General features: G+C 42.3%; 1 protein-coding gene across 2 annotated transcripts; it reads right to left on the bottom strand.

Annotated features, from left to right (window-relative positions):
- Positions 1-80: 80 nt before the first annotated feature.
- Positions 81-20302, bottom strand: LOC125761704 (pituitary homeobox homolog Ptx1). Of its 2 annotated transcripts, XM_049423145.1 has the most exons (5): positions 19068-20302; positions 18602-18992; positions 13411-13546; positions 12804-13279; positions 81-7083 (listed from the first exon to the last, which is right to left on the bottom strand). In XM_049423145.1, the coding sequence occupies exons 1-5, from the start codon at positions 19531-19533 to the stop codon at positions 6765-6767; spliced, it is 1788 nt and encodes a 595-aa protein (XP_049279102.1). In that variant the 5' UTR covers positions 19534-20302; the 3' UTR covers positions 81-6764. The 2 variants fall into 2 exon arrangements, with proteins under 2 accessions (XP_049279102.1, XP_049279100.1); XM_049423143.1 differs by having other exon boundaries at positions 18602-20302.
- Between the last annotated feature and the right edge of the window lie 523 nt (positions 20303-20825).

Below are 20825 nucleotides of genomic sequence, written 5' to 3'. Positions count from 1 at the left end.
TTCTCTATTCTTTCGCCCATTATTTTCCAGAAAAATCATTATCAATCCTTAAGACAAAGTTAAAAGTAAACACAAATTGATTGACGGATGTTCTTTTAAATTTTTATTTCTTTTCGTACTTAAAATTATTCTTAATAGCGTACACATTTATTGATAATATATTTCACATAATTCACTATCCTATGTTTTAACTTGAATTTTCTTTGTAACATTCTCTTTGCACATGTAATGTAATTTTGAATAATAATAAGGCAATGCTGTGTACGAGAAATTTCCATTTCAGCTTAACTTTAAATATTTACAATCGCACCAACTTTTGGCTGTTTTGCTGAAATAATACAATTATAAACTGTCAACAAACATTTGACAACCTAAGTGGATGATGGGTTTTGATTTTTTTTGCTCAAAAGCGACATTTAAAAGACCAAGCCCTAAAAGCTGCCACAATTTTTGCCTTATTAAACCGATGATAACGATCGTCGTACGTCGACGAAAAGCGATAATTGTGGTGAAATTGGATGTTTGCTAGCATGTCGAGCATGAAATCTGTTTTGTTCATCGTCCACAACCAGTTTTCGTTTCCCCTCTGTCTGGAAGGATTTGGTGTTCGGAGGTTGGGACGACGAACAGGTTGGGAGCGCCTGGGCGTAGGCAAAAGCAGCGACACGTGTTGTGGCATTTATTTACATACAAACTAGATTTAAATAACATTTCACTGATCTCTTGGTTGGAGGTTTGGTTGTTGGTGGTGTTTATAAGGGGAGACGTGAATGTACTGAAAGGAACTGAAATGCGATAGTTCAACAACAGTGTACTGAAAATAGTAACGTTTGATGGTGGTTGGGTAAAAAAGCGAAAATATATCCCATTGGCAATGGACCATTCCATGGAACCGAATGCAAATGATTAGCTCGTGTGAGAAGCTGCATCAATGAGCTGTACGTGTGAGGGAAAATGTAGTTTTTGGGAAGCTTTTATTTCTACCGCACCACCGAGATGTTGCCAGACAGATCTTACCACGGAAACCTTAGCTAAACTAGCAAATGTGCTGGCAAAAATTCAATTTACATTGCATTGCAAGGCACTTCGCTCGTGTGTACGTTTGTACTTTAGTTTGTTTTTGATAATGGGTTGTCATTTGTAGTCGTCGTTTTCGACATCATTCTAATGCTCCAACACATAGAAAAAGATACCCATTTAAATTTAAATTACATCACGCATTGGGACACTTTTGTTTTTTTTTTGTTTTGGGGGGGTTGCGGTTGTTAGATGAGTGGCAATAGCATTCCGAGAAAACCAAAACTTTTCAATCAAACTATACCGATCAAACCGCACAAATGGCATGTAAAGATTAACGAACTGATCTCCATAACGAGCTGAACACTAACTTTTTCGGAAAATGTGCTGGAAAGGGAACATCGAGCTAAAATCAACTCCACTCACCCCAAACAACCACCAGGAGCCATTTTACGACGAGTTGGTTCTTCAACCCGTAGCTTTTCTGAGTGTTTGCTCCGTGGCACAGAAGATGCTTGCCATTTTGCTGTAATCGGGTTTACTGTTTTACTACGTCCTAACCCTTACCACCTTAGCCCTAACTTTAGAGAAACCCTGGAAGAGCGTTGTGATGTTTGTTGCTTAATAGTAATCAATAATCAACTTCAAACTAACGCTACCGTAAACGGTAAATGTAGCTAACGCAACTTAATAGGAACTTAAGGATTAAGGATACACACTGTTTCGTTGCACTTTTCTCTTCCTCTATCTCTCTCTCTCTCTCTCTCTCTCTCTCTATCTCTCTATGTTGTTTACATACCTACATAATATGGCACTTGGAATCCAGAAGCTTCTTTTGTACATATCATCATTTTTGCGATCGTTTGCGCACTGTGAGCATCGCACCGCTACGTTGGAAACGGATACGATATCAAATGCTACGAAGTAATCGATTTCGAGCGTTGAATTTGGATTGGTTTTCTGTTCTGTTTTTAGGTTCCTCGATTCAACAAAATACACTTTCGCTCACTTCGGTGCTCATTTCTCCCCGGAGATTTTTTCCTGCATTTTTCATTTCACATACCACATCTTTTCCTTCACCGCCGGTGAGCAGCAACGAGAGATCGTAGCACATTTTCCATTTCCTAGCGGATCAATAAATATCCTCATCCTATAACACATTACATATGGGTGAATCGGATAGTAAATAAATATGGCTTATATTACACGCAGCACACAACGGATCACGGTTATTCGCGAACGAAGGTATTTTTTGTTGATGTTGCTATTTCTCTCTCTCTCTCTCTCTCTCTCTCTCTCTCTCGCTCGTTTAGAATATTTTGCTATAGTGCTTTAGTGTTTCGCTATCTGTGCATTTTATCTGTGTTTTAATGATACTGAGAGCAAACAATAAGGGTTCGCAAAACCTTCACTAGAAAAAACAGGGAAATGAAGGAATGAAAGGGAAGAGCTATAAAGAGGATGGGAGTATAGCAGTAATTCAAGTGAGGGACAAGGTTTTAGTGGCAAACAATCGGTACGCTTTGATGTTGTTCTATTTGTCATTGTTGGCTATTTGGTCCGGAACTGACCGTACGGCGCCCCGTTTCGGATTGGTCACGGTACGGTTACAAAAAGTTTCCAAATGGAGTTTATTGTGTTCTAGTAAATAAAAAGAATTACAAACCTACACGATGGAACTGTTTTACGAGGAAGTGCAAAAAACAAAACGCCTAAAATTCCTTCCTACCGTGCCACTCGTCACTTCCACAAACAGGAACTGCCTCGGGGGAAACGAACCAGGACAAATGAAAGCTTTTGCTAAAGTCCCACTTGTCCATTAGAAGCTTGCATTTACAACTGTTGCGTTCGCAGTGAAGAGGCCACCAGTTTGTTTTGTTGCCATTTCCTGGTAGAGGAAACTTTGTCTTAAAAACTGTTTACTTAAGAATCGACAAAACGAAAATGTTTATACATTGAGGCAATAGAAAACATTTATCTTTGCCCGAGGAGGGTGACTTGTATGTAAAATGGGAATTACTGTTGCTTAGTAGGTTATTCCAATACCAGGCCGCCTTACAGGGGTTTCTAATTTAAATTTTGTGTTGAGAAAGTTGAGAAGATTTCTGGATACGTTTCAAGTAGAAGGGGAATTTTTCCATCTTTCCATTTTTTTCATTTTCTTGAACTTTTTTGTAGCTTTAATCAATTCTGAACAAAGCATTCACATGTGACAAGTTTACAAAGTCGAGAATGAACGTCCAGCTAGATTTCAGATCTACATGTTCTAGTTCAAGTTGCACAAATTCTAGTTCAACTTGGAAAAATAAATTTCAGCTAAAAACCCCTCTACTCCATGCTAATATTGGATGAGGAAATCTCGTAGCACGGCAGCTTCAAAGACTCCAAAGTTAAATTTTTGTTGTTATTGTTATTTCAGTTCTTCCCCATCCAATGGTCACCAGAACATGTAGATGGGCAAATGAAATGTAAATTACCGATGCACAGGCACCCCATCAAAGGTGAGCTGTGCAACAGAAGCATTAATTGACTTTGATAGAACGGCAACACGCGGGTCTGTTGTTCCCGGAAGCAAGCTTTCCGTTTTTACGCTAATGGAATAAGCTTCCAACAAAACTTCCACCGTTGTGTAAATGGTATGCGCAAAAGTTTAATTTACTTTCCAGAGTGCATCATTCATTAAAGATGTGAATAGGTAAGGGAGCTAAAATAAATCCAAACAAAATAGAAATTTACATTCTCCTAATGGACAATGTTAGATAGCAAATTTTTGGGAATTTATATATTTTAACCTTTAGGGGAAAAAAAGAAACCCCCCTTGGAGATGGACAGATCGTTTTGATGTTTTTAAAATAAACATACCGATCGATGAATACATGTCAGTTCTGGATGGTTTGGATCAGTGTTTTCGACCCCCCCAAAACGAAAAAGGGATACCTTCATTCGTGCGAAAAACCATCCAGAATAAGCAAATATGTTGGCGTTTTTTCCGATCCATGCTTAGATGCTGGCACAGGTTGGCAAACAAGCCAAAAAAACAAAAAAAAGGGATAGGAACTCGTTGTGTGATAAGGTCTCTGAGCTGAGACCTTCACTAGCCGAAAGCCGAAAGAAGGGATAAAAGGAAAAGCCTCCGCTACAGGCACGGTGTTACGGTAAAATGCGCTTCAATGGCACGACACGGACACGTACGGGATGATCCCAGGACCAATGAATAGAATGTCCAGAATGGAGAGATGGCAAAAAAAGACATCGCACATACACACATACAGACACAGGTGAAAAACTCACCCGGAACCTCGAAAACGGTACTGTTTCGAATGCTTGATTGATTTGGGCAAGATTGAATGCATGAACGTGAATCGCTCGAACGCAACCAAACAATCGGCAAAGGGCAAATGAAAACTTGGCACAAAAAACACACACAGGGAAAGCCCTACGCCAAGTAAATGGGAATGGGGGGAAGCGAACCCAAACACGTACCATGAACGGGGACGGGGTCGTTTTGCGGAGTCAGGCTCGAGACAGCGAACCATCGCAGCTGAAGGTAAACTTTGCCCTAAAATCTCTTGGTTTCCCTTTTTTTCATCCAGTGGCCTTTTCCCCCGTTTGCAAAAAAAAAAACCCATACTAAGCCCATCGATCTGCACGAATTGTGCCGATTGGTTCGATTTATTCACTCTCAGGCAGATATGAAAAGCGGGAAAAAGTTCGGTCTTGTTTCATTTTTTGTTTTTTGGTTTTCGTTTGAGCTTCTGCTGTACTGTGGAAAGACGCTTTGTACCCGTCCGCCGTTAAGAGTTCGCACTTTTTAACCGAATTTAATTTGTTTCTATTTTTATTTGTTGCTTCATCGTTTTTTTTGCGTGTGTGTGTGTGTGTGGGAGTAGAGAAAAGATTTCTTTCTCTTCCCTTCCCTTGTAGGATAGCTGCTCATCACCCTTATCAAGAACAGCAACTGTGTACGGTGGCCCCATTTTGTTCGCCAGGAACGATGTGGTCGATTTTATGTGGTCATGGACCGTTACCGAAATTATCGATCCTCAGCATTCGATCAAATTCAGCCATGTGTGTGTGTGTGTGTGTGTGTGTGTGTGTGTTTGTGTGGGACAGGAAGAGAAAATCTAAAAAAAGGTAGCTACCCCGAGGATCCGTTGGCCAAAGTTTGGTCGGAAAAGTCAGAACCACGCACCGGGTGGTGTCGATAAATCAGAACGGGCCGAGTACATCGTACGGCCGGCCTACCATGGGAACGTTTGGTTCACATTGGTTTATTTATTAGTCCGGTGGAGCGAAACCTTACAGAAAAACAAAACAAAGTACCGAGCAAAAAAAAAAACTAAAAAAAATGGTACGAGAAGCCTACACTTTAGAGCTTGGCTTCACACCCTCTTGATACGGCCACTACGCGGCCAACAAACACTTGTTGGGCGTTATATAAAGAACGGGGTTTTATTCCCATCGTCCACTTGGGGGCACTGTTTTTGGGCACCCGAATGCTTCCCGATTGTCGATGAAGCCACAAGGCCGTTGTTTGGCCAACTCGAAATCTTGGCCTTTTAAAGTGTTCGGTTTAGTGAGTGCTTGAGTTGGGTGCGAATCGTTCTAGCGTTTTGATTTGATTTGCTCCAAAAAAAATAGCCGGACCCCCCCGAATGTGACTACGAAGAATTGCCAATGTACCATAGCGGAGATTGAGCTTTAAAATTTAAACCAAACAGTGACCAAGCCAAGAACGCAACAGTTTGCAAACGACTACCCTGGAACTGGTTCTTTCAATGAGGCGATGGCGTTCAACTTAACCCTTCGGACATTCAAGTGCCAAACAGGATGTTTCGTTACACTTTCCTTCTACGGCAAGCTATACCATCCTGGTTAGGTACTGTTACTGTTTGCTTACACTGCCTAATGGAAGTCAGCTCTTGCCCACGATGCCAACAAGACGGTTGGTTGTGGGCAGCGGGAGTATGTGTACTTATGCTGGGAAAGTTATTCCTTCTTTTTCTCATTTTTATAAGAAGAAAAAAAAAGCTTCGTTTCGGTAACGTAATGTCAACACATTTGAATACAAAGTCAACCAAGCTTCTTTTAGAGTAGCCGGAGTAAATGGGAAAAGTTTGTGTAGCACTTGAAATTGTTTAACATTCAACTTCTGTCGACTGAAGGGTTTATCGGTAGCATCGGGTAGGACTTTATAAAAGTATTTTAAGTGTTTGGTGTGTATTTTTTTTGTTCGGTGTTCTACGATTGCTTCACTTTGCACGCAGGTGGAACAGCGAAGATTTCCAGCTAACGCACGCGACATCATCGCTCCAATCTCAGGACTAAGCACTCAAATGCTGAATAATGAATTAGATTGCTGTGGTTACGGTGTGTTGGACATCAATGTTTTAAAATGTAGAACCACAAAAAAATCACATCTTTAAGCTTGTTTGTCCGGAAGTTCCAATAGCAAATCGGTGAAGAACTGATTTCAAATCAAAATATCGTTCGATGATGAAGTAGTAATCAGGATGATCGACTGGTTGGGGTTTGGGATTTTTGGGGATAGAAATGAAGGATGGGTGAAAATAGATCGATTGTGACTACCATCAAAACTGGAAGTCACAATCAACCTCCGGCCAACTATCCAAAATGAGGCCCCCGAAACTGTTCGTATCGGGTGCGAAACGACGTTTGCCTCGCCGGATAGGGCTGTGACGTGGAAGGTAACGACGACGATTGCGAACCCTTTCTGATGCTCTCGATCAGGGCAAAAAAGAGGGAAGTACGTAGCTGTGTGTGACATTCTCTTCGGTCTTTACCATGCCGAGCGCGTCGGGATCGTCCACACCGACCGGTTGACACTGACCTGGCTGGGATTGTTGTTGCTGCTGCTGCTGCTGCTGCTGCGAAGATGGTGGCGGTTGGACTTGCTGCGACGGTTGCGGTGGACCGTAGTGTGCTTTCATGGACGGATCGTCCAGCTGGTGGCAGCTACCGTACTTCGGATCCGCATCCGGATAGTGATGCACGTCGACACCGTGGATGTACTTCGTGTCGTCAACGTACTTTCCATTCGTGAGACTAATTGTGGTGATGGTGATGGCAAGATGGCGAACACCCCCCGTGGGAAGACATGGAACGAAAAGGGAGAACAGAACGGTGGAAGCGTGATTTATTACGGTTAGTAACGGTGTGGTAACATCAAACGGAAAATAAAACCAGCACAAAAACATGCGCGCACGTGTTTCGCTTTTGAAGTGCAGCCAAACACGGTAAAGGTGGAGCCGCCCGGTGGATATATTACTGTCGCGAAAAATAAATTAAATCATTCCCGGTTGGTGTTTGTGTGTGTGTCTTTAGCAAACAATTTATGGTTTCTAGTTAGTAAATTCATTGTGTTTCTATGTGGGAATTTAATATCAAAAATTCGTTTGGCCAAATGGATTAAATTTAAGGCGAAAAGTTCATGTTATAAACATTCGCATAATAATATGCTTCAAATTTTTTTTAAAGGCTATACCATTCATTGCATAAAAGTGTCCATTAAAAACTGTTTACATACAAGTTTGCAAAATGGATGGTAAATGGGAAATAAAGCGATAAGGAATAGGGGTTTCTAATAATATTTATCGCAATAAATCATAAGAGTTTTCAGCGAAAATTGACAAACTATTTGCAGGCAACAAATATGTATGCGTTAAATCGTTATCCAATTCGATGAAACCTATTATTTGCACACGTTTCATGGAAATAATTATTCCATTAATAAAGTTGTTTTTAATCAAAATTCGTAGGAAGCAAATAATAATTATTGATCGGTATTGCTTATTATTGATACGGTCGATTAATATTGACATTGACATTAAAGGAAAAAGCAAAACAAATTTGAATTAATTTTCAATTTTTAAGAGACACATTCAACAATAATTTTCTATAAAAATAAAAATATATTTAAATCGTCTTCTAAATTTTCGTGTTTTCTTGTAGGAAATTTCAAAAAGATGTTTTTGAAAAGAATATCTTTGGTATTTAAAAACTGCAATTTAATCGTTCGGGAATATTTTAAATAAAACCCATGTCACACATTTATTCCTACGATAAAATAATTTCCTGTAGAACTGCATATCGTGAAGAGTTCTGCCTTAAACAATCCAGATAAACCATATCCTATCCAGATAAAATCAAATTTTTGTCTGTAAATCTCATGTACATGATGCGTAAAATTTAAAACTCTGTAAAATGTATAGCCATACCAGTGCACAAGTATTTACTTGCTACTGTTAAACCCAAAACTCTGAAGAGTATCTATTAATTTACTGTTCTTCAAAATCACATAAAGAACTTTGCACTTACAAATAATGTCGGCAGATAAATCAACCACTATCTGGTACAATGGAAAACGAACAAGAAATCTGTCAAAAAGTTCTGTCCCATTCGTGGGAAACCCACGACATTCATCCAGCAGCAGACACAGACTGGCCAAACACAGCCGCGAACCGTTTCCTTCGCCCACCAGCAAGTGGTTGGAAAATTTTAATTATCTCCCCAATACGACGACAATCCAGACAACCGGGTTTTTGCACCACGGCACAGGTCGGCACAGCGCTTTCCAGTTGGCATCGTTGGTATTGTCTCGCGAGGCTCGAATTACAACCGTACCGAGCGTGAAAGGTTAAATGGGATTCATTTACTCGCGCAAACAAGTACCGTCCAATATCGGTCGGTGCTTTTAAAGGTGCGAAAGGTGCGAATGAAGTTGAAAATGAACGCTACTCGTCCCATTATTACGATCCTCCATCCAGAGGCAGCGTGGAAAACTAACGAAATGGATACGCGCGAGCCGGTTTTGCAGCTCGTTTTGCAAGCAACTTTTTTCCCTGTAACTTCATCAACGGGGCCAGCGCAACAAATGTTGCCCGCTTGTAGGCGAAACAACTTCGCGCAAAGAGCCCAGCCATCTTTTGCACGTTTTCTCAGCACAATGGTACAAACTTTCGTGCACTTTCATTTCCAAACAAGTACAGAACCGTGAAAGAAACAACTGCTACTTTCTTCATTTGTTGCACGAGTTGGCCCCGTGCGTTTCGATCACGTGAAAATAAAGAGAAAAAAAAAACGTGGCTGCTACTGATGGATGCTTCCCCACACCAACTCTCGTTCCACAGAATGCCACGGAATAGTTTTCTGTACGCTTGCATGTAAGAAGGTGTTTGAAATGCAAACAAAGTTTTTGGAGTTTTGAAGAAGTTGCCCAACCCAACTGAATCCACCCAATTCTCCCCAAAACGCCGAGGGGGCAAAACATGGGAAGTTGTTTTTGGGGAGGAAAATTTTTGCCAACCCATCATGTCCGCTTAGTTTTTCGACTCCACTGGATTGTTGTTTTCCCTTCTACTTTTTCGAAGGCACTACCGAAGCCATCGGAGTGTGCATGCATTGGATGCATTGTGTTGGAAGATGTGGGTGTGTCTGTGTGTATGTATGTACGTTGGCTGACTGTAGTTTTGAAGTATGTAGTGGGCACGTTAAAACGAAGTAAGATGGATGAGCATAACTTAAAGCGAAACGTTGGACTGGGAGGCCGGAACGTTTGAAGCCCGGTTCTTCAACAATTTATCGATATCGACCGATCGACTGGAACGGGGACAGAAATGGGTGTAAAACGAGAAAATAAACTAGAACAGTACCGGTATCGATTATGGGTTGGAAAAGTTTTACACCACTTCACTACCATTCACCATCGTTACACTCCTTATCTCTCGTTACCACGCGTTCCACTCGTTCGTGGTTTGATGCTGGGTGTTTTTGAGGTAAAAGGTGGAAAAGTTCTCTGCACCGCCATGCACCATTATTCCCGGTACCGGTGCCGGTACAAATACTTATGAGTTCGACAAGAGATAAATGGATGCACTGAGTTTGGTGCGTTTTTATCAACTTGTTTTTTCCATTTTCTTTGGGAAAGTGCTCATCGTTAAACTTCGGTGCATGCATGAAACGAGCCCGGGCAGTGTACTGTATCCAATTTCTTCCCATCCCTGCTGCTGGTGGCTGCATTTCGATCAAATTTCGATTAAGTTTACATTTTCGTTTGGACGCTGTTTCTTTCTCTGTCCTCTGCTGTAAACAATTTCTTCGCCTCGTTGGTCAGTTTGAGCGTGGCGTATTGTCCGTTCGGTACTGTTTGGTGTACCATGCATCATAAACTTCGATGCTGGCCAAAGTCCGAAACCCCCTTCCCCGTTGCAAGAACGTCAATTGCAATCAGACAAAAAAGGAAGGTATGCGTGAGTGTACTGGAACGGATGGAAACCGCCCCGGACCAGAACTGGCTGCGATATGGTGCGTTTGGCAGGGCACAGTATACGGTGATCAAGTGCAAAAGAGATCCACCGAGTGTGTGTGTGTGATGCTAGGGAATGCTGGTCCAGTTCCAAGTACTGTCGGGGTTGAACCTTTTCCGATTCGATTCGTATTTTGTGTGCGAGTGTGTAGTTTTTATTTGCTCGATGACGAGATGCTCTTCGTAGTGCAGATAGTAATTTGAAATGTTTGCGTTAAATTTTTGGCTTTGATGCTGTTGCCCATTTTTCCCAGGTAAAAGTTTACCGAAACCGTAATTTTCCAATGTGCAACGAATGATTTCTACAGTGTTTCAAGTTCAAACAGCAAACAAACATCTGTGAAGCTCGGGTTGGAAAATAAAATATTGAATTAAATTGAAATTTAATTAATTACACATTTTGCTTTTGATGATAAAACAGGTGAAAATTTAAAGAAATCTTTTAAGTTAATTGAAAAATAAGTTTGCATGCTAAATTATCAGGCCAAAATTGTAACGAGAGCTTACTTCTAATTGGAAATATTTAATTCAATTGCATTTGCTTTAGAGATGTGATGCACTTTGAGTAAGAGTGAGTGAGTGAATTTAATCGTGCAATAGAATATATGATTTCATTTCAGCATGAAGATTTTTTTATGAATCTTTTCATTACTCTTTTGCATTTTAACCCACTCACTCTCAGCGCCGCACTCTTTTGGTTTTCAAAACACTCAATTTGAGTGAGTAAATGTGATTTTTTCTATTTGGATTTAAATCATTTCTTCTTCTTCTTGGCTTCTAACGACCTTACAGGTCACGCCGGCCATTTCTGGCTTACTAGACTTATTTTACCACGTAGCCGGATAGTCAGTCCTTGCTATGGGGAGACGGTCCGTATGGGATTTGAACCCGATCCTACCGTGTGGACCGGCGCCGTTTATCACATGCACGGCCCCATTTAATAAGAACGAATAACAATGTTTTCTTGTTCTATTTTTTTAACAATCACTACTTTCGTCAAAAAAATTAAAAACTTTCGTCGAAAGGTAATTAATTTAAACTTATTTATTCGCAACTATTCGCAACGCAATGGGGCGGCCCGGTGGTGCATGTGATAAACGGCGCCAGTCCACACGGCCGGACCGGGTTCAAATCCCATCCGGACCGTCCCCCCGTAGCAAGGACTGACTATCCGGCTACGTGGTAAAATAAGTCTAGTAAGCCAGAAATGGCCGGCGTGACCTGTAAGGTCGTTAAGCCAAGAAGAAGAAGATTCGCAACTAATTTATTTAATCCGCAATGTCGCTGACGAGCTCACTCAAAAGAATGATTTAAATCTAACGAAACTCTTATATTCTTTCTTATTGAGTAATGTGATCTCCACATAAAAAAAACAAAACACATTTATTCTCTCTTATTCAGCGATTTGAAGCACAAAATGTAGTGAGTGACGTAAGGAAATAATTAATTAATTCTTCTTCTTCTTTTCTTCTTTTCTGGCCTGCAATTAATTGATTAGTGTAGTTTATTATTTTTTGTGAATTTCAAAAACGTGAGCAAAAATCGAAATTTATACATCGGCCGTTTCACTCTGTCTCAACTCTCTGAAAAATGTGATGATACTCATCTTTAATTTGATTATAAATAATAAGTAGCACATGATGCACTATTTTGAAATTTGATAAAGCATGGTTCGATGTACAGTAAAGAAAAATCAATACACAAGAAATTATAATTTATACACCGTGCTGCAACTTTCATCATTCTTCAGACAATCCGATGAAACGACTTTTTTCGCTGACAAAGTATAAAAACTCAAACCAGAAGAAGGTTTGTAATTAATGTGAAATTGTTTTGCTGCAGAAATGTGGTCAATACTAGCTATGTTTCAAATCATTTCACTGAATTCCCGATTCCTATTAATATGCAGCGATTGTACGCTTCCCATCCGTAGAGAGAAACCATTAATGTAACTCCTCCTTTAATCGAGATCGGAATTTTCGCGAATCCTCGTCGTTTCATGAAATAACTGAAGGATTTAGTTTTAGATTGTGCTTGCCGGTGCTTTCCGGTACGCACTGGAGAAGTCATTCAACTATTCGCGAACCATTCTCCAACACGGCCCATATTAGATATGGGAAAGAGAAACAAACGGAGTTGATGTGTGTGTGTGTGTGTGTGAGTTCGATTCATTTTGACCCAATTTTCCGGGCATAAATTTTCCACCGGAAGGAAGGAAGAAGAAGGAAGAAACCACGCACGATCCGGTCGAGTCGCACAATCGAACGCCTCGCAAATGGAGTCGTAACAGTACAACCGGAGAGTTCTCCTGTCACACTGGGATTTGTCTCTAAATCTCCGTAAATAATCGCACGAATTGTTTCATTTCCGTTCCCACTTCCCCTTGCCCGATCCACCCCCCGAACCTCGCAAAACCCGCTACTCGATTTGGTCGTCGGAAATAGAGAAGCTCGGTACTTACCCATCGGGCAACCCGGCCGTACAGTGCGTCTCAAACTTTTCATCCATCGTCGGTGCGTAATGGTCGGGCTTGTGATGGTTGTGATGCGCATGATGGTGATGATGGTGGCTGTGGTGCTGATGCTGATGCCCGGACTCATCACCGCCCGGTTCGCCCGGTCTCGATGGGCTGCCGTAGTCGTAGTGCTGCCGTACCGGGAACATGTGACTCTCGGGCATGTAAGTACCGTATTGGGTGCTGAACGACCCGTACGGGCTGACGGCCGGTGACAGCAGATTGATGTGCGGACCCAGCTCATACGGTGCCTGATAGGTGGACCAGCTGTCGACACTGCCCGGTGGCGTTACGGTTGCGGTTTGCGGGAACTGGCTGAACGACGTACCGATCGGACCGTTCATCGGGGCCGACGGGCTGTTGTTGCCGAGGTAGGCCGACTTCCGCGGTGGTTCCCGTTTGCGCCATTTCGCTCGCCGGTTCTGCAAGATGATAGGAGTACGATGGTGAGATACGCGTTTAGCTGAAGATGCGTCGATGGGTGGCAGCAAAGAAAAGGGGGAACCCCGGTTTGGCTTATAGCAAAGTAATTGGTAAAGTGGTCGACCGTTACCTGAAACCAGACTTGTACGCGGGACTCGCTAAGGTTCAGCTTCAAGGCCAGCTCCTCACGTGCGAACACATCCGGATAGGGTGCCCGTTCGAAGGCATGCTCCAGCTCCTCAAGCTGATACGCGGTGAAGGTCGTCCTGCAATGAGACATCGAAGTGGGAAAAGGTTTTTGGGGGGATGTAGTAATGGCGCATCATATCAACACGAGATCGAGGTCAAACTAATGAAGTTGTTTAGTCCATTCAGTTGGAGGAGCTACGAATTCATCGAAAGCCCAACCTAAGCACAACATAATCCTACGCAATATACATCACCTCCACGGTAGGTCTTTTGTAAAACTTGTGCTAGCCATTTTTAGTACCGCTTCCCTACTGTGACCATTCACAGTCACAGTATATAATAGAGTTGCTCTGCTACATCAACCATTTGTTGGGAAACAATGGCGGGATGCAATCCGTTCATGCGCTCGATGCATTCCGTATTCGAGAGGAGCTTAAAACTGCTACTTCTGTGCTTGGAGTTCTGTCCTTTTGTGACTATCGAAGAAGGTAAAGACCAATCCACATTCATCGGCAACGCTTTGACCGTTCTTCGTTACCTTCGAAATACAATGTCCAGTGGTATCGTTCAATTGTTTCGCAAACTGACAATGCACGCATGACTGCATCAGGAATGATATTCTGCTCTCCATACCTAATTGCATTTCGGGTCATGCAGGCCAACGATCAGCTACCAATACACTATGCTTTTGTTTGCACCGTCGAACAAAAGAGCACAACCAGAAGGCATGAAGAATATGGATTTTTGGAGAATATGTCTTTCCTCCATTTTTTTCTCGCTTGGTCATTAGAAAAGCACAACCGTACTAGCAGCAGCAACATCTTCTGGTGCTTCTTCAGCCAAAAACAATCTTTGCTCTATTGCATTTATGTTTGCAACAATATCGGTTTTTGGTCGGAACAAGCCATTCCCTTCTACTCCACCCACCATTGTGCCACCGCGAACGTTTCGGAACCGGAAAGATTTCCCGAAGCTCCGGTACAGTTACGGCTAATGAATACAAATGTTTTCATTCCGAATGGAGAATCTTCGAGAATTAGTCGAACCGTAGCTCTTTAATGGGGCCGGTGTTGTCTCGTTTCTGCTCGCACGCACAACTAGCCAGCTAGCAAACGGTCATTTCTTTATGACCACTGCAAGGTACACAGATTTTCCTGTGTCCCATTTTCACGACCCTTTCCCGGGGCTTGTGTAGGGGGGTGCTTGAACGCGAGGAGGGTTTTTGGTATGAAATTTTTATTGTGCACTGTACTGCTTTTACCAAACCGAACTGTCCTGTGTCTCTTGGTGTACATCTCAAGAACTTCTCTCCAATTCTCTCTTCTCACTCCTCACACCCTCCCCCAAAATTCAACCCTCGGTTTCACATGTGCCGGTATAAGTTTTATGCTGAACCAGCCTAGGCTGTAGAAGCAAACTAATGCTACCTTTAATTAGATTGACCCCGGTGTGATGCACGACCCCTTTTCCGGGGGCAGGGTAGCTTAAGAGACTTGAGTACCGTGGTGGGCAAACTTCATAAACAGTATTAGGATCGATTGTAGTGGCTTGATTTTAGTCCATTGTTAATTGGAAGCAGTGGAACCGTACGTGCAGCTAAACTCCAAAATATGGTTCATTCTTCGTGCTCGAGAAACGAGAAAACCCATTTTGCTTAAACTCTTCTCGAGAAGTTCTGCTGGTGAACAATTACCTTTCATTAGCTCCAGTCCGGGGAGGGATTACAGATTGGCCATCGGACACACTCTGGCTTGGTTCGGAATATTTGATTCTTTATTTGGATTCGATTAGACCGATCGAATGAAGTTTATTTACAGAGCCTGAGAGTAGTTGCAATGTGACCCAACCATGCAGAAATTGGGGATTTTTTTTTGTACGAGTAATGTCTAGTTATTGTTGTGCACGTTACAAAACCTGCCACAACTTACTGGATTATCTCCCGGGATGGGACCGGTTTGCATCAAATGTACCGAGGAACAATGGGAACCATTTTCGATTCCGTTCACTTTAGGACCGCTTGCACTTGCTTGGCCAAATGTTTGCTTGCTTCTGGGTAAACGTTATGTGCACATTCGGTTAAACTGTAAGCAAACTATGCAGTCAAAAAGGTAGCCGAAAAGAAACGATACCGGTTTTTGGTGAAAAGATTGATCCGAATAAATAAATCTGACCCCTTCACCACCGGTACCGGTATGTGACCGTCGTCGCTGAGGCACCTTGTTTGCCCTTTTAGTCATCATCGCCCATCGTCATCCGTGTTTGCCATGGAGTTTGTGCCTTTCCTTATACATTCGGTAACGGTAAAGGTGACTCAGGGAAAGGTAGCGTTTTGATACAATAAAGCACGGACGGAGGGAGGAAAAAAAACCAAAACACGTCCTGACATTCCAACAGTTTCGGGCGCAACCGACCCGAACGGATAAATAACTTACACTTAATCAAGGTTCGGGAAAATGGTAAGCAAAAGGTACCGAAAGGTGCCGTTTTTGGTATCTTGGTAAAAATTTCGCCCACCCTTCCGAAGGGGGGGCGGGTTTTTGGGGTAGAATCTTTTTACCATCTTTTTGTCATGCCTTAAAGCAGCGGAATTCGATCTATATGAGCCTGGGCCGTACTGCTTCACCATTGTGATGGGGTTACGTTTGTGGGTGTATTGTGGAACGAGCCGTGGAACGTACGGTGGACGGGCGAACTGGTAAAAGGTTTAGGTTTGCAGAAAAATGGGATATCGGACGAATTACTTCATTGTAAGACGATGATTACAAGGTTGTTGTACTGCTGTTGAGTGGATACAATGCGATGGTTTTTCAGGTTCAGATTCGGTGAAGGTTCATTTTCCCTACGCTTTTCCCATGTACATGCACACAAATAAACCCAGAGAACGCACACAAGCACATATTTAAGGAGATGGTCAATTTAATCTGATAACAGTGAACAAATAAAGAAAAGCTAACAATTGAAGGGTCTTGCGATACGCTTCGAATGGGGGAGGAAAAAAAGATTAAGTATCAAAGAAAGTAAGAGTTTGTAAGGGAATTTGTAACACAGCGACAAGTTGCCCACAGCGATTGGGGTTGGCCTGTTTGGTTAGAAAACTTTCCACTCGATACAAAGGTGTTTGCTTCGGAGAATGTAAATGAATATGTTGTGGGTACGCAAGTGTTTCTACAGTTACTTCAAATTCGCCGAAATGCGTACAATAATGCAACAAAACTGTACGGGGATTCTAGTTTCTTATGAGTAAACCATCAAGCTCAAGAGATTGATTAATATTTTGATTGATATTTACCATGAAAAGGTGTAGAGAATAAAAAAATACTTTTTGGGGGATTTTTGCATATTTTTACTCAAACAAATTTTCTACTACCTTATATTTTTATTGTCATATTGGGTTGTAAATATGATTTCCTTAAGTTTTTTTCTGAAATATTTTTAATCACAATTTTTGTTGTAATGTTATAAAAATAACCTTTCAATCACATCTTGAACAGGAATGTTGAAAAGGAAAAACAAATTAAATTTACACGCCAATGGTTATCACTAGAAAACCAAATTAAAAAAAAAATTAACCTAAAACCTATCAAAACGAGAAAAGCGAGAGAATGTATAAAACATGGTAACAGAATTTAACTGTTGCATGAAGTTTTGTGTCGGGTGCCTGATAACTGTAAGGTAAGAACCAATAGACATTTAAAAATATAATTCAAAAACATGTTTGCAATATTTGAGGATTTTTCAAAGTAATTGCACTTTTGAATGAATTTTTAACTGATTCAATGTATAAAAAAATACTTGAACCGTGAAGCAATTTAGACCGACCGAGGGAAATACTATTTAACAATGTGCTTTGAAATGTGTGATAAAAATTAATAAAGTAACATTATATTATAAGTTTCAACCATGTAGAACTGTAAAAAAATATTAATATCTCCAAGCGGTATTTTATTCTCAAAAACAAAAAAAGAACAAGCTAAGTAATGAACTGCATTACGAAATGTAATGGTTTTTTTCTTGTTTGCATACATTGTGTTGATTTAAAAGAAAATATTTGTTTTCCCCTTTGTTCAGTGTATCATTGTTAGTAAAAATTGTTTAAAAATTCTCCCCTGTCGATCGAAATGATCGAAAAGCAAGCGAATAAGCTCGCACCGAAAGTGAATGTCCTAGATTGCATATCATTCCACATTATAATGTGCAGAAATGATAAATAACATTCCGATGAATATGTTGCGCCATGATCGAAACCAGACAACCCAAAATGGATGGAATCAATGTAGCAAAGTTGATGGCGAAACCATCAGCCCTCGCAATAAAAAAAGGAAAAATGGAATACCCTTTTTTGTAGTCATGTTCTGCGGTACGTCAATACGTCAGACGAACTGTCCATTCATTCATTCCAGGCTTTCGGTAGCGTTTTATGCTCAGTTTAAACTTTTCCAACATTATTCTTCATTTCTTTTTTTTTGGCTGTTGCCGCTACTACATTTTTCCCATTTTTCCCAGTATAAAAAGAGAAAGCTTTATGTCCTGGTTTTTTTTTCATTAATTTTCCAAATGTATGTCTACCCGTACACATCGACGCGGATACAAGGAAAAAAATACACAAAAAATGGTGTGTTTGAATGATTTTCGCTCAGTCATTGAAAATCGTTTTAAGCTCGACATCTGACGATGACGAATGCCGATAAATGTACCACCCGCACGGGAGCTTTTCCCGCATTTTTCCCATCAGCTTCCATGTACAAAATTTGGCCAATTGAAAGGGGTGATGTTCGGCATACTAAAGAGAGTGGAAAAGTGACACAATGCAACAATGTGAGGTTCCATTGTCTGAAGCAGGACAGCGAAGGTTGGAGAGGAAAGGTAATGTGTGCACACTGACAGCACGATGGTCGAATGTGCTGTCCCGCAGAAGAGCAAGAAATTAATAATCCTTTAATTCCGTGCTGTTTGTTTGTATGACGTCGATCAAATTTGTGTGTTTTTTTATCCTTGTTCGAGCCACCAAACAATTTGGTGTGGCAGATGTATTTTCGGAGGTGGAAATTAGCAGTCCCGAGTACGACAATCCAATTTCCATTAGTGTGTGATGCATTACGCGCCATGGCAAAAGCTGCTTATCAGATGCTTACCTCGTTTTTTTCTTCTTTATTCCATTCGGATCCGTTTTCTTTTTATCATTTTTCTTCCCATTTCCGGCACCATCCAGTGGTGTGGTGGTGGTCGGCGTTGACGATCCGGATGCACCATTCATGTCGTCCGTTTTTCTCGGCTTGCCCGGCCCGACACCTGCCGTTATGCTGCCGACGGGCACACCATTTGTCTGGCCAGTGTTTAGCATCGATGTGTCTACCATGCCCGAACCGGACGGTCCTTGCGGTGGTCCGGGATGTTGAAACATGGCGATCGTCGTCTCGTAGTCGAGCTTTCCACCATTGCCAGCTCCGTAGTCGATGGATTTCGGGCCGTTCGGTGACGAGGAGGACGAGGTGGAATAGTCCAACCGGCCGTTACCGTTGTAATCTAGGGTTTTAACGAACTCTATTTTATTCAGATTATCGTGGCCGATGGGCAGGGCGGTGTAATATTCCAGCTTACAGTTGACGTATTCGAGCGACTTGTTGCCACCGGGTATTGTTGGGTGTATGCCCAGTCCCGAGCTTGGCTGCTGCTGCTGTTGCTGCTGTGGGTGATGTGATGGTGTCCCGTTCGGGGGTGAGTAGGACGAACCGTCCAGCTTGCCGTTCGCCAGATGGTGATATTCCACCTTGCTGAGGTTGGTGTAGTCGATGGTTTTGTAGCTCGGCGATCCCGACACGGCCAGGATGCTATTCACCTCGGGCAGCCGTTGATGGGTGCCGGTACCACCACCATTACCACCGCCGTCGTGCGTCGGCGAGTGACCGATGCCCATCATCACCTGAAGATTACCGTGGCCGGACGCCGTAACCACCGTACTCGTCGAAGGACCGGCATGGATCGGTTTGGTGGCGCCCGCAAGCGTACCGAGCGTGTCGCTGGTAAAGTCACCGAATATCTGGTCGTCGAAGGTGGACGGTTCCATGATGGTTGGGCGTTGAAATATTGACGCTAGATTTCAATTAACCGCGACCGTCCGCGGTAGATTGGATCACACTCGCCGGCGGTACAGTAGTGGACCGCCAACAAGTCCATAAATAAACCGCAACGAGAGAGTTGGATGAGTCAGGTGGTGCAATTCTGATGAATGGATGCTGCTACCGGGATGCAAAGGACACTACTAGAGATTCGATCAACACACACACACACACGGGCACAACTTTACTTCACATGCACTCGCACACACGCATCACTCGGGCTTTGGTAAAATGCAACCGTAATTGTGGCTTAAGACACTCCACAAGGCAAAGGTGTTGTTATATCGATGGGAATATTATCACGCTTCACACATCGCTAGATTGCGTATCGAACCATGGACCGTGATTTCAATCAACCCGCGTTAGGGGTTCCTACCCCCCAAAACTAATTGAGCTCTACGCCCAGACAAACAAATGGCACCGCCAACAATCACAATCACTTTCACTGTTGGGCGTTTGAGTTTTGTGTCAATTTCCTTCTTCGGCACAATTCCAATTTGTTAGATTACACCAATTAAATGATTTCAGTGCCTTCGGTAAGAAAAAACCACCCCCGAAACACCCTTCTCGGAATCACGAATTTCCCCACAACACGGAATTCAGTATCCTTCGGAGAAAAAAAAACACTCACACACACACACGCAAACAAACAACGAACGGTGCAACGTGTATCGGTCGGGTCGGATGCAAAATTATCAATGAATTAAATATTGCGCTTCATCAGCTTTTTATACTCAATTAAGATCAATCAAGCAGACTCCGCCTCCCTGCTACGCACGGTGACGTCCGATCGTGTGCGGCCATCTTTGTACGCATCTTTGTTTTTTTTTATTTTCCTCCCGAAGGGTGAGTTCGTTGCACACGAATGGGCGGAGCTAACGGGATGAACTGCCGCGGTTTGCAGTTGATGCGTGCGCAAGATGCTGGTGCTGTTGAGTCACTTGCGCGCTTAAGCTTCGAAGATCGAAAAATGTACAAACCAACAAAAAATGTTACAAAGGGACACGTTACAAACAACAGCCGCTCACATAAGGGTCACGTGTGCGTGCGTGTATTTGAATGTCGCAAGCCAACGGCACGAAATCGCAAGGGGAATTCTGTAGATTTCATACGAGGAAAAGTCCCCGCACCGTATGATCTACGGTCCGTCATGTGGTGTAATGTGTGTCGTTTTTGTTTGAGTTTTTTTTTTCGTGGTGGTACTTGTTTTTGTTGGTGATTTCCTTTGGTAAGGCGTGAG

The sequence above is a fragment of the Anopheles funestus genome, chromosome 2RL (assembly GCF_943734845.2).
Source record: "Anopheles funestus chromosome 2RL, idAnoFuneDA-416_04, whole genome shotgun sequence".
NCBI classification, from domain to species: Eukaryota; Metazoa; Arthropoda; class Insecta; order Diptera; family Culicidae; genus Anopheles; species Anopheles funestus.
This window is presented reverse-complemented; position numbering and strand designations above follow the sequence as displayed.